The sequence below is a fragment of the Nerophis lumbriciformis genome, linkage group LG29 (genome assembly GCF_033978685.3).
Source record: "Nerophis lumbriciformis linkage group LG29, RoL_Nlum_v2.1, whole genome shotgun sequence".
NCBI lineage: Eukaryota > Metazoa > Chordata > Actinopteri > Syngnathiformes > Syngnathidae > Nerophis > Nerophis lumbriciformis.
Window position 1 is genome coordinate 19,389,510 of NC_084576.2, and position 12,105 is coordinate 19,401,614.

Consider the following 12,105-nt stretch of genomic DNA (forward strand, 5'->3'; position numbering starts at 1 on the left):
ATGGAAAACACCATGGAAATGATCATAGCCAGAACATGTAGGAATATGTGAGAGTCCTGGACATATTTTGTATGCAACGAAGAGAAAATCTGGAGGGAAAAAAACGAAATAGGGACGAACTGTTTGTGTGCTTTTGTGTGTGTGTGTGTACGAGACAAACACCTGCACACACACACACAAACCCACATGCGCGACTGCCGGCGGCCTCGGCACGCGAGTCACCACCAGATTAACTCCTCTGGTCCTATTGTTGCCGTGGAAACAGAGGCGCATAGCAACAGGGGCAGCTGGGAGGAAGGGGGTCGTTGTGGGGATTCGCGGCGGAAGGAAAACTCAACTTTCTGGTGGAATCCCAAAAAGATAAACAAGACGTTTGTCTTTCCCCCACTCTTCCCACGTGTGTCCAAGCTTAAATGGAATTTGACACAACACACACACACACACACACACACACACGTAAAGGCAAACAAAAAAGTAAACACACTCATGGCAGTGAAGGCTTGGAACCTTTCAGCTGATGCAATCGACACCATATATTACTAAAGTTGTGAGAATAAGAAGGGAATAGTTGAAAAACACGAAAAGTCACTCAAAGGATTGGAGAAATCTCTACGAACTTAAAAAATTATTAACAAAGTATATTGTACAATAAGCAACAGTTGAAAAATAGAGCAAACAAATATAATTTACGGACAAATATGGTAATAACAATTTAATGACATTTATTTTAAATGTATGCATAATTTTTTTTAGCCTTTCTAGATTAAGTATGCATGTTATGCAAATTATATGGTGCTGTCATATTGACCACGCCCCCACCATCACAAGTATGTTGGCAATCTGGGGGGAAACCCTGTTATATATTATATATATCTTGTCCTCGACGATGACCTGTCACGTGTATTGTGTCAAAATTAGCCAACAAGCTAGCAAACATGAGGTAAAAACAAAATTCTTTGTTTTTCGCAAAATGAAAAAGGCCAGGGCGCCCACTCTTTTGAGTGTTACGATGAGGTTGTATTTTTCATGCACGGATTTTTGCTGTAATTATCTGCCACACGTAAAACGCCGGTCCCTTAAAATAGTTCCTGGATCAAACTGACCCTTGCTCTAGTACATGGGTGTAAAAAAGAAGCTGCCTTTTTTCAGAAGCTTATTTTGCACTGAACACGGTGTGCACGTTTTAATGCTGTGCAACTGCATAGTAGTTCCGTTGTGGGTTAGCCATACAAAACATGGCAAAATTAAGAAAAAAATCACATTTTATTTATTAAAAAAACAACAATTCTCAATTAATCAATAATTAATCATTTAATGTATTAATAAATTTTTTATTTAACAGGAAAAAAAGAAATTCACATTTTATTTAGACAAATCTGCACTTTTTAAATAATACCACAAAGATGGTGGACCGTGGACTTGAGTCGTTCGTCAAAGACTTAAAAGGGTTCCTCGGTACCCATAAATAAGTCTACCAACTGCAATGCAAGGAAGCAAGGAGCAGAGGAAGGAAGTGAAAAAGGGAAAACAAGATGAAAGGGAGGAACATCAAAGTTTAAAATGAGGGAAAAGGGAGAGAAGACATTTAAAGTCTGCCATCATTCAACTTTACTAAAGGCTTCACAAAATGTCTTCCTTCTGGAGTTTTATTAGGACTGTGTGTTCGCTCACCTGGTTGAGGTAGTGGTATTCCTCAGGTTTGAGCATGTGGAAAGAGGTCCTCTCCTCCTCGCTGGCTCCAGCGAGCAGGTAGTAGAAGACATGGTAGTTCCTGGGAGCAGCAAAGAGTCACCACAACCAGTCAGATCAACACTGCCTCAAATAACCATCAAAACTTGTCTATATGACAGAAGATGATCCACTAAGGGAAGCTATTCAACTGGCGGCCCGCGGGCCACATCAATCTGGCCAAAGCTTTTCATTTGGCCCGCCGAACATCACCCAAATAAGCTTAATGAAACTATTCAAACTCTTGTATGCAGTACTCCCGCCACCCTGTAGGGGGCAACATCGAGGCATATGTGTCACGATGAAGCAGCAAAGAGGTGAGTAGAACTCATTCAAACCAAAAATGGCACTATCGACCCTAAAAAAAAATCTAAATATATCTAGAAAAATCTGACTTTTAACAGTGACTGGACAACAAAGTATGAATGTATTGAAATTGCTGACTTCATGATGTCTTTTGTATTTGTTTTTGGCTGAGAAACTCTTAGGTTTAATTGTGATGAGCCACATATATTGAGTGCAATGTTTGATTTGGATGTTGCTAAATTTCTACATGCGTAAATATCTGTAGTTTACTGTGTGAATGTATTAACACTAAACCTTCTATTTTATTTATGTAAAATACACTTTTGTCATGTTTATTTTATGTTTAGATTTTCACTCTTACAAACCTAAACAAAAGAAGAAGTGTAAATAAATAAAACTGAGGAAGCAAAATAATTCAAAAGAAAGAACATTAATCCTCAACAAAAATTTCTGGAACTTCTGTTTCTTCATGCTGTTAACTATCTGTCCAGCTGCACACACACTGGATTGAGAATGACAATGCAGTGTGAACGCCGATATGTTTACTTTGTAAATAAGTACACACAGTCTCAAAGGAACATAACCTGCGGAAGCACTTTCTGACCAAACATCCAAATTTTGATGTCCGGCCCTTGAGCCCTTGGGCTTTTGAAACTGTGGCCCTCTTCATAATGTATTTGAATAGCCCTGCACTAGGGTCTATGACAGGAGTGCCCATAGCTAAAATAAGCCAATGGGCATATTAAAAATATAAACAAGTATTTAGATAACTAATATATGCAAGGCTAATAAATAATAATGGAGTGGTGAATAGCAAAAAGATGATGACGTGAGCATGAGTTAGTACATTCACAGTGACAGATTAGCTAAAGAGTTATTTCGCAGCGTTCATCACATTAATAGCCTGGGGGAAGAAACTGTTTTACATTTGGGAAGCCACCCTTTGCCGAGCCATACAATACGACTAATTTGGCCCCCGGGTCCCAAATTGGGCACCCCTGAAGAAATCATGCGACACAAATAGGAAGTGACTCTACCTTTCATTGTGTTCCTGGTAGACCAACCGGGATTTCTCCAGCAGGTACTTCTCCACATAGGCCCTGAAACAACACACACACACACACACTTAGGGATGATGTTCGAAACCGGTTCTCCCGGTTGTTCGATAAGAAAATAACCGATTCCATGGACTCAAATCCCTTTTTGAGAACCGGTTTCCGTTATCGAGGCCACTATAGTAAAGAAAAAGAGTTGGTTCTTTATTCGAATCCCTGGGAACGAATCCCTTCCCACAGGAAATGTCCTGTGGGACGGCAATGTTAAGCCCATTTGATTGTAGACTCTTACTGACACCTTGTGGCGATATGAAAATACTACGCGTCATTAGTTTGGGCACTTTCTGGTTGGCGACGTCTGTTCAGTTCATGAGACAATTGAGAAGTAGACAAGTTGTGTTAGCTCTTACAAGCCTTGGAAATGATAAGTCTGTAAGTAAACTGTTTAACTTGTTTATGTAACTCAATATTAAGGTGGAAAGTGGTTAAATTTGATTCTAAGATGTTTATTGAAAAACTATTTTTGTGCACTGTTTCAATGGATGTTTTGAGGACTTAAAATGGCTGCCAGTCGTGTATTTCCACCATCGAAATAGTGTCAACACTCAGAAGTATTTGTTTGATGATAGTACTGTATATTTGTGTGAAGCTAATATTTACATATTGTGTATTACATTTCAGTATGTTAATTGAATCACATAGCTTATACATTTGTCATTGTGTGTATTTCAGTTTAAAAAATAAATAAAAAAAACAGTCCAGTGCAAGACAAAAGTCAAGATAGGAAAAGACATAGCAAGATCAACAACAATAAAGAGCCTAAATGGATTAATCTGCTTTGGAACTTTATTAGACGTCTTGGATTGTTTGTTAGCTCTCTGCCTGTGTGTGTAGTTAGTACGTTCCAATAGCAGCAGAAGTGCACTTTTTGGAGAGCTGTATTATTTTCAGTTTTGTGCCCAAGGGACTGATTTTATTTTAACACTATATTATTATTTATACACCTATAGTGATCACAGAGGCAGGTTGTTTTTGTGTAACTGTATATATTTGTTTTTCTGAAAAATCCCACTTAATATACTTTGGACAACAACAGTCAATATTTATTTATTTTATATTATTTTTTTAGGGGGTAACAGTCAATATTTATTTATTTATTTTATTTTTTCTCATAAAATAAAAGTGAGCTTTTGTTAAACCAAATATTGTGTTTTTTTCCATATACAACAACCTATCTGGATTCGATAAGAGAATCGATAAGGAATCGGTTCGATAAGAGGATTTGATAATGGGCTCGAACTCGATAATTTCTTATCAAACATCATCCCTACACACACTCAACAATAATTCGTGTGTATTACTATTAAAGATGTTCTAATCAAGGTTTTATGCTTCCCAATTCGGATATCGATAATCCATGAGTGAGATCTTCCGATACAAATAGCGATACCGATCATATCAACTTTAGATTTTTCGTTTTTTTTATGATGAGTGCTACTGACAGTTTAACAATGTCAACACAACATTTAAACTACTTCCTGATTGTTTTTATTACATGCAATTGTTCTAGGAAAACAAATAAAATAGCACACAACATCTAAACAAAATAAAAAACTACTATCTTTACTCTTTTAAATCTGTTTTGCCCTCAAAGTCCTCCTGTTTCCAAGGTAATGCTCACTAGAGTCGTAAACATTAACAAAAAAAAAAAAAAATTGAAATAATAAATAAATCGACCCAATCACTCAAGTATCGATCATATACTGATGATAGCATCAATTTATGAATCGATCCACCCTCCTGCACTTCTATGCCATCTGTTATATTATCATCCCTCTACACTCGTTAATATCTGCTTACTTTCTGCTGTAACGCGCTTCCATCTACACTTCTTTACGAAGCACATATTTCTTGGTGTCGCTTCAAGCTAGCATGCATGCTCCTGCTTGCTCTCGCTGTGTAACATGTTTAGCATCCTCCTAGAACTTGAAAATAATACTAAATAATGATACTTAAGGGGAACTGCATTTTATTTTTAAATGTTGCCTATCTTTCACAATCTCTATGCAAGACAAGAACATGTGTGTTTTCTAGAGATGTCCGTAAATGTTTTTAAACGTGATATCGGAAATTATCGGTATCGGTTTCAACCTCCCGATTTTCCCGGGAGACTCCCGAATTTCAGTGTCCCTCCTGAAAATCTCCCGGGGTAACCATTCTCCCGATTTCCACCCGGATAACATTATTGGTTGTGTGCCTTAAAGGCACTGCCTTTTGCGTCCTCAACAACCTGTCGTCACGTCCGCTTTTCCTCCATACAAACAGCGTGCCGGCCCAGTCACATAATATCTACGGCTTTTACACACACATAAGTGAATACAAGCATACTTGGTCAACAGCCATACAGCTCACACTGAGGGTGGCCGTATAAACAACTTTAACACTGTTACAAATATGCGCCACACTGTGAACCCACACCAAACAAGAATGACAAACACATTTCGCGAGAACATCCGCCCCCCCATATCTCCCGAATTCGGAAGCCTCAAGGTGGCCAAGTATGCTCTAGTATACTCTGGACGGAAGCTGTGCTCTAGTATACTCTGGACGGAAGCTGTGTGCCTTCATTGTTTTTGTAGCTGTTGTTTTGAGGCATGTTTAAAAAATAAAAAAAATAATGCACTTTGTGAAAGTCAATGTATAGTATTTCCCATAGTTGTAGTGGGTATTAGGATAATCTCAGGGAGAGCATGTCCCAAATTCCAAGCTGCTGTTTAAAGGCATGTTAAAAAAAATATTGCACTTTGTGACTTCAGTAATAAATATGGCAGTGCCATGTTGGCACTTTTTTCCATAACTGGAGTTGAAGTTGTTCTCTTATTTTGGAAAACCTTGTTTTTGATTGATTGATTGAAACTTGTATTAGTAGATTGCACAGTACAGTACATATTCCGTACAATTGACCACTAAATGGTAACACCCGAATAAGTTTTTCAACTTGTTTAAGTCGGAGTCCACGTTAATCAATTCATGGTAAAGTTACATTGTTTAATGCATCCAGCGGGGCATCACAACAAAATTAGGCATAATAATGTGTTAATTCCACGACTGTATATATCGGTATCGGTTGATATCGGAATCGGTAATTAAGAGTTGGACAATATCGGAATATCGACAAAAAAGCTATTATCGGACATCTCTAGTGTTTTTCTTTTTTTTTTTGCATTCTAACTCATAAAATACGGCAAGTACGAGGTGGCTAACAATCTAGCTAATTAAAAAACATGCAAAAACCGCAAATAATACTCCATTTACATATCATGACCTGAATATTAACCAAGTATTAGCAATATTGTTATTATAAGCGCTAACACAGACCAAGTACTTTTAGCAACACTGTTATCACAAAGAGCTAACTAGTTTATATTGACATATTGAGCCAGTAAGCTGCTACATCGCCTCTGATTTGAAAAAAGTTAATTCTAGATTATAAATCATGCCTGTCACCTGGATAGTAGAAGGTTGTGGACATAAACCGAGAAGTTGGTCAACTTTGACATGATGATGGCGAGAAAGACACGAAAAGTTGTTTTAACCTGCAGTGAGGATTATAATTAATTCTTCTTTTAAACGGGAAGCTATAAACATCACATCAGTCGGCATCCCAAGGAGAGCAGACATTGTAGAGTTAATGATTGTTTTGGCATGGTCGTAGTTTGTATTTCTTTTTTAGCACTTAGCAAAACCGTTACATGATGCTTAGTATTTCACCAAAGCTGGATCTGCTTAGTCCACAGCTTCTAAAACTTGTCGGTCATCCTCCTTATATTCAGGCTCAAAAATATAAGGTTCTGGATCATTTGTCCCAAAGTAGTCTTTGTTGTCTCATGAAGTTTGCCATGATTAGCAGTGTTGTTGTTGTTGAAGTGATTAATTATTACGGCTTTGTATGCTTAAAATGAGCAAAATATGTAAATATTACATGCGTTTTTCAGTTGTGCCTGTTACTACATTACATAAATACTTACCACTTGTTTATAAACCAACTTTTTGGATGTTTTTTTAGAGCGCTTTATAAGCAAAATAAAACAACTCCCATTGGCTCCATTGTTAGCTGACTTTTGCTAGCGTTTATTTATGAGTTAGAATGCATTGAAAAAGTAAAACCGTATGTGTGCTTGTCTCACATAAGGATTGTGAATGATGGGCAAAATTCCCCTTTAAGATACTTGAAAAACGCAATTTAGGTTATTATTATCAACTCAGAGGAGCGGCTCCACACTGTGTAAGGAGATACATAATTAACTGCTAGTTAGTCAATGGGGGGACTCAAAATAAATAGTGTCAGCCAGAGGGAATCGCCGAGATCTGCTTTAAAAGGCATTTATCGGCAATGGCGATCTTGTACGTTTTCATGAAAATCGGCCAGTACTGATCAGCACATACCTAATTAGTAGGGGTGTGACTCTTTGGGCACCACATGATTCGATTTGATTCTTGGAGGTAACGATTCGATTAAGAATCCATTCTCGATTCAAAACAATTCTTGATTCAAGAATCTATGCTTTTTAATAACACTGGGTGCCAATTTTATGATTAACTACATTTCTCCATAAAATAGACAAACAGCTCTGTTCAATTTCTATATTACTTGAAATAAAACTGGTTTTGTTCAATTAAATTCTACTCACACATTTAATAAAGTTAAATACAAATAAGGCAACAAGAGAAGTATCCCACACTTCTCTTTTATAAAGTAAATCTGTACAGCAGATATGATCATCTACATCAGGGGTGTCAAACTCATTTTAGCTCAGGGGCCACATGAAGGAAAATCTGTGCACACGTGGTCCGGACTATTAAAATCATGGCATTAAAAATAAAAAATAAAGACAACTTCCGATTGTTTTCTTTGTCTTACTTTGGCCAAAAATAGAACAAATACATTCTGAAAATATTACAATAAAGATATAGAAAAAAATACCGGCAGCAGAAAAGTTTAGATCCATGAAGAAAAGAAGAACGTGAATTAATGTTTATAACTGAATAAATTAACATATGCATAAAAATGTGTTTTCTTTTGTATTTCTTTTTTTTAATGTCATGACAACCTTTTTCCAAAACACAATATAGAATGTGAGATACAACAGAATAATGCATACATTTATTATCTGTTTTCAAAACGGTTACAAAAAAGTGGAACCCCAAAAATGTACTGTGGGACCCCATTTTTATAACATGATGGGGTCCCTGGAACCCCAGTTTGAAAATTCCTAGCGCCAACCCTGATGGAGTATTGATGCGTGTAAAACAGCAGCATGCGGCTGTGGCCTGCGGGCCGGTTCTAATACTAATCAAATATCATCCCAGGGGCCATAGATAATTCATTCCGGGCCGGATCTGGCCCGCGGGCCTTGACTTTAACACCCCTGATCTACATCAACAATACGATTTGCCTGAATGGCTGGACAGGACATATTAAATAAATAAATAAATAAAAATATATTCCTTTTTATTAAAAAAATTAAGAATCGTTACAAAAGAGACTTGCAATTAATTCGAAAATAATCGATTTTTTTGGACACCCCTACTAATTACTATCCATTATTCATCGATAGTCAGTAACTTTGTAGTCAAACCTCGGTTATTGTTAGTGCTCCATTCCAAAAAGTGAGACGAAAACCAAAGCACATGTAAATACCCTGAAAATACCTACATAAATATTTTGTATTTTAGAGAGTAATTACAGTCTTACATGCAGAAAACATTGCAAAATAAATACAAATGATGAATGAAATGTATAAACGAACATTTAAGGTCACTTTTACTGTTACTGAATCCGCCACATACGTACTTTGGTATGTGTTTTTTCTGGAATTCAATAGTGTTTCTCACTTTCTTTATTTAAGTGCTGGGACTCGCAACTTTCTTTGGTCCCAACTCCAATTGTGGACTCCCTTGCAGTTGGACTGAATAAAATAAGTACAATAACTCGATTCAAAGGAATGATACTCGGGCTAGTTTGTCACGTGCAATGGTTGACCGTACGATAACAGAAGGTATACGGAAACAGGGGCAAAACTTGAGCTAACACTTTCAGTGAAAACCGAATCATAGGAAAGACAGAGGTTTGCTTGCATGAGAAATGATTGTCATATTGAGCGTGCAGTGCATTAGTGTGTCTCACCCTCTGACAGTGCCACTGGCCTGGTAGTTGACCTGAATGAACTTGCCAAAGCGACTGGAGTTGTTGTTGTGGGCCGTCTTGGCGTTCCCAAAAGCCTGAGAAGAAAGCAGAGAGAGTGGCATCGTCAGGTCAGTGATGGTTTGCGGCTGAAGCAGCTTTCTCAGGACTTTATTGTAAAAACAGGCACCCCTTTTCTTTTTTTTACAGTACTTGTCCTCGTTAGGGTCACAGGTGAGCAGGAACCAATTGCAGCGGACTTTGTACAACCTGAATTGGTTGCCAGACCATCAAAGGGCACATATAGACTAACAACTATTTACATGAATACCGTATTTTTCGGACTATAAGTCGCAGTTTTTTTCATAGTTTGGCCGGGGGTGCAACTTATACTCAGGAGCGACTTATGTGTGAAATTATTAACACATTACCGTAAAATATCAAATAATATTATTTAGCTCATTCACGTAAGAGACTAGACGTATAAGATTTCATGGGATTTAGCGATTAGGAGTGACAGATTGTTTGGTAAACGTATAGCATGTTCTATATGTTATAGTTATTTGAATGACTCTTACCATAATATGTTACGTTAACATACCAGGCACGTTCTCAGTTGGTTATTTATGCCTCATATAACGTAGTCAGCCTGTTGTTCACTATTCTTTATTTATTTTAAATTGCCTTTCAAATGTCTATTCTTGGTGTTGGGTTTTATCAATACATTTCCCCAAAAAATGCGACTTATACTCCAGTGCGACTTATATGTTTTTTTCCTTCTTTATCATAGGCATTTTCGGCCGGTGTGACTTATACTCCGGAGCGACTTATACTCCGAAAAATAAAATACGGTAATCAGTTTAGAGTACAAAAGTAATCAGTACCGTATTGGTTCAAATGTGAACAGTACTCATCCCTTAGCTGTAATGCAGTTTTACCTTTTAATAAACCACAAGCTATCAAACTAACGTATTTTGTGAAATTTGGGGAATGATTGATTTTTGTACAAATACAATCAGACAACACAACTTACAAACCGAAAATAGCCTTTCAACAGTTAAGCTAACACACGACGATGAAGTACCATTCTATGTTGGAAACGACGACAAATCGCTAACAACAAACACGTAACTTGAACAGTTATTTACAAACCCCGTTTCCATATGAGTTGGGAAATTGTGTTAGATGTAAATATAAACGGAATACAATGATTTGCAAATCCTTTTTAACCCATATTCAATTGAATGCACTACAAAGACAAGATATTTGAACTCAAACTCATTAACTTTTTTTTTTTTTTTTTTTTGCAAATAATAATTAACTTAGAATTTCATGGCTGCAACACGTGCCAAAGTAGTAGGGAAAGGGCATGTTCACCACTGTGTTACATCACCTTTTCTTTTAACAACACTCAATAAACGATTGGGAACTGAGGAAACTAATTGTTGAAGCTTTGAAAGTGGAATTCTTTCCCATTCTTGTTTTATGCAGAGCTTCAGTCGTTCAACAGTCTGGGGTCTCTGCTGTCGTATTTTACGCTTCATAATGCGCCACACATTTTCGATGGGAGACAGGTCTGGACTGCAGCCGGACCAGGAAAGTACCCGCACTCTTTTTTTACGAAGCCACGCTGTTGTAACACGTGCAAAATGTGACGTGGCATTGTCTTGCTGAAATAAGCAGGGGCGTCCATGAAAAAGATGGCGCTTAGATGGCAGCATAGATTGTTCCAAAACCTGTATGTACCTTTCAGCATTAATGGTGCCTTCATAGATGTGTAAGTTACCCATGCCTTGGGCACTAATGCACCCCCATATCACCACAGATGCTGGCTTTTGAACTTTGCGTTGATAACAGTCTGGATGGTTCGCTTCCCCTTTGGTCCAGATGACACGATGTCGAATATTTCCAAAAACAATTTGAAATGTGGACTCGTCAGACCACAGAACACTTTCCCACTTTGCATCAGTCCATCTTAGATGATCTCGGGCCAAGAGAAACCGGCGGCGTTTCTGGATGTTGTTGATAAATGGCTTTCGCTTTGCATAGTAGAGCTTTAACTTGCACTTACAGATGTAGTGACAAACTGTATTTAGTGACAGTGGTTTTCTGAAGTGTTCCTGAGCCCATGTGGTGATATCCTTTAGAGATTGATGTCGGTTTTTGATACAGTGCCGTCTGAGGGATCGAAGGTCACGGTCAATCAATGTTGGTTTCCGGCCATGCCGCTTACGTGGAGTGATTTCTCCAGATTCTCTGAACCTTTTGATGATATTATGGACCGTAGATGTTGAAATCCCTAAATTTCTTGCAATTGCACTTTGAGAAACGCTGTTCTTAAACTGTTTGACTATTTCCTCACGCAGTTGTGGACAAAGGGGTGTACCTCGCCCCATCCTTTCTTGTGAAAGACTGAGCATTTTTTGGGAAGCTGTTTTTATACCCAATCATGGCATCCACCTGTTCCCAATTAGCCTGCACACCTGTGGGATGTTCCAAATAAGTGTTTGATGAGCATTCCTCAACTTTATCAGTATTTATTGTCACCTTTCCCAACTTCTTTGTCACGTGTTGCTGGCATCAAATTCTAGTTATTGATTATTTGCAACAAAAAAAAAAGTTTATCAGTTTGAACATCAAATATGTTGTCTTTGTAGCATATTCAACTGAATATGGGTTGAAAATGATTTGCAAATCATTGTATTCCGTTTATATTTACATCTAACACAATTTCCCAACTCATATGGAAACGGGGTTTGTACAAAGTGCGCACAATGCATGCTGGGTACTCCAGCGGCAACTCCTTCGGACGTACATTACAGTGAGATATTA

At 37.7% G+C, this 12,105-nt stretch overlaps 1 protein-coding gene across 7 annotated transcripts in view; it reads right to left on the bottom strand.

The window, feature by feature from the left end:
- LOC133572122 (unconventional myosin-IXAa-like) overlaps window positions 1-12,105 on the bottom strand; it is a 278,579-nt gene that overhangs the window by 126,114 nt on the left and 140,360 nt on the right. For all 7 annotated transcript variants that reach the window (XM_061924842.1, XM_061924841.1, XM_061924840.1 and 4 more), the window contains exons 3-5: window positions 9,277-9,371; window positions 3,072-3,134; window positions 1,672-1,771 (exon numbers count right to left, since the gene is read on the bottom strand). In XM_061924842.1, the coding sequence (XP_061780826.1) occupies window positions 1,672-1,771; window positions 3,072-3,134; window positions 9,277-9,371 (258 nt within the window). The remainder of the gene's footprint in view (window positions 1-1,671; window positions 1,772-3,071; window positions 3,135-9,276; window positions 9,372-12,105) is intronic.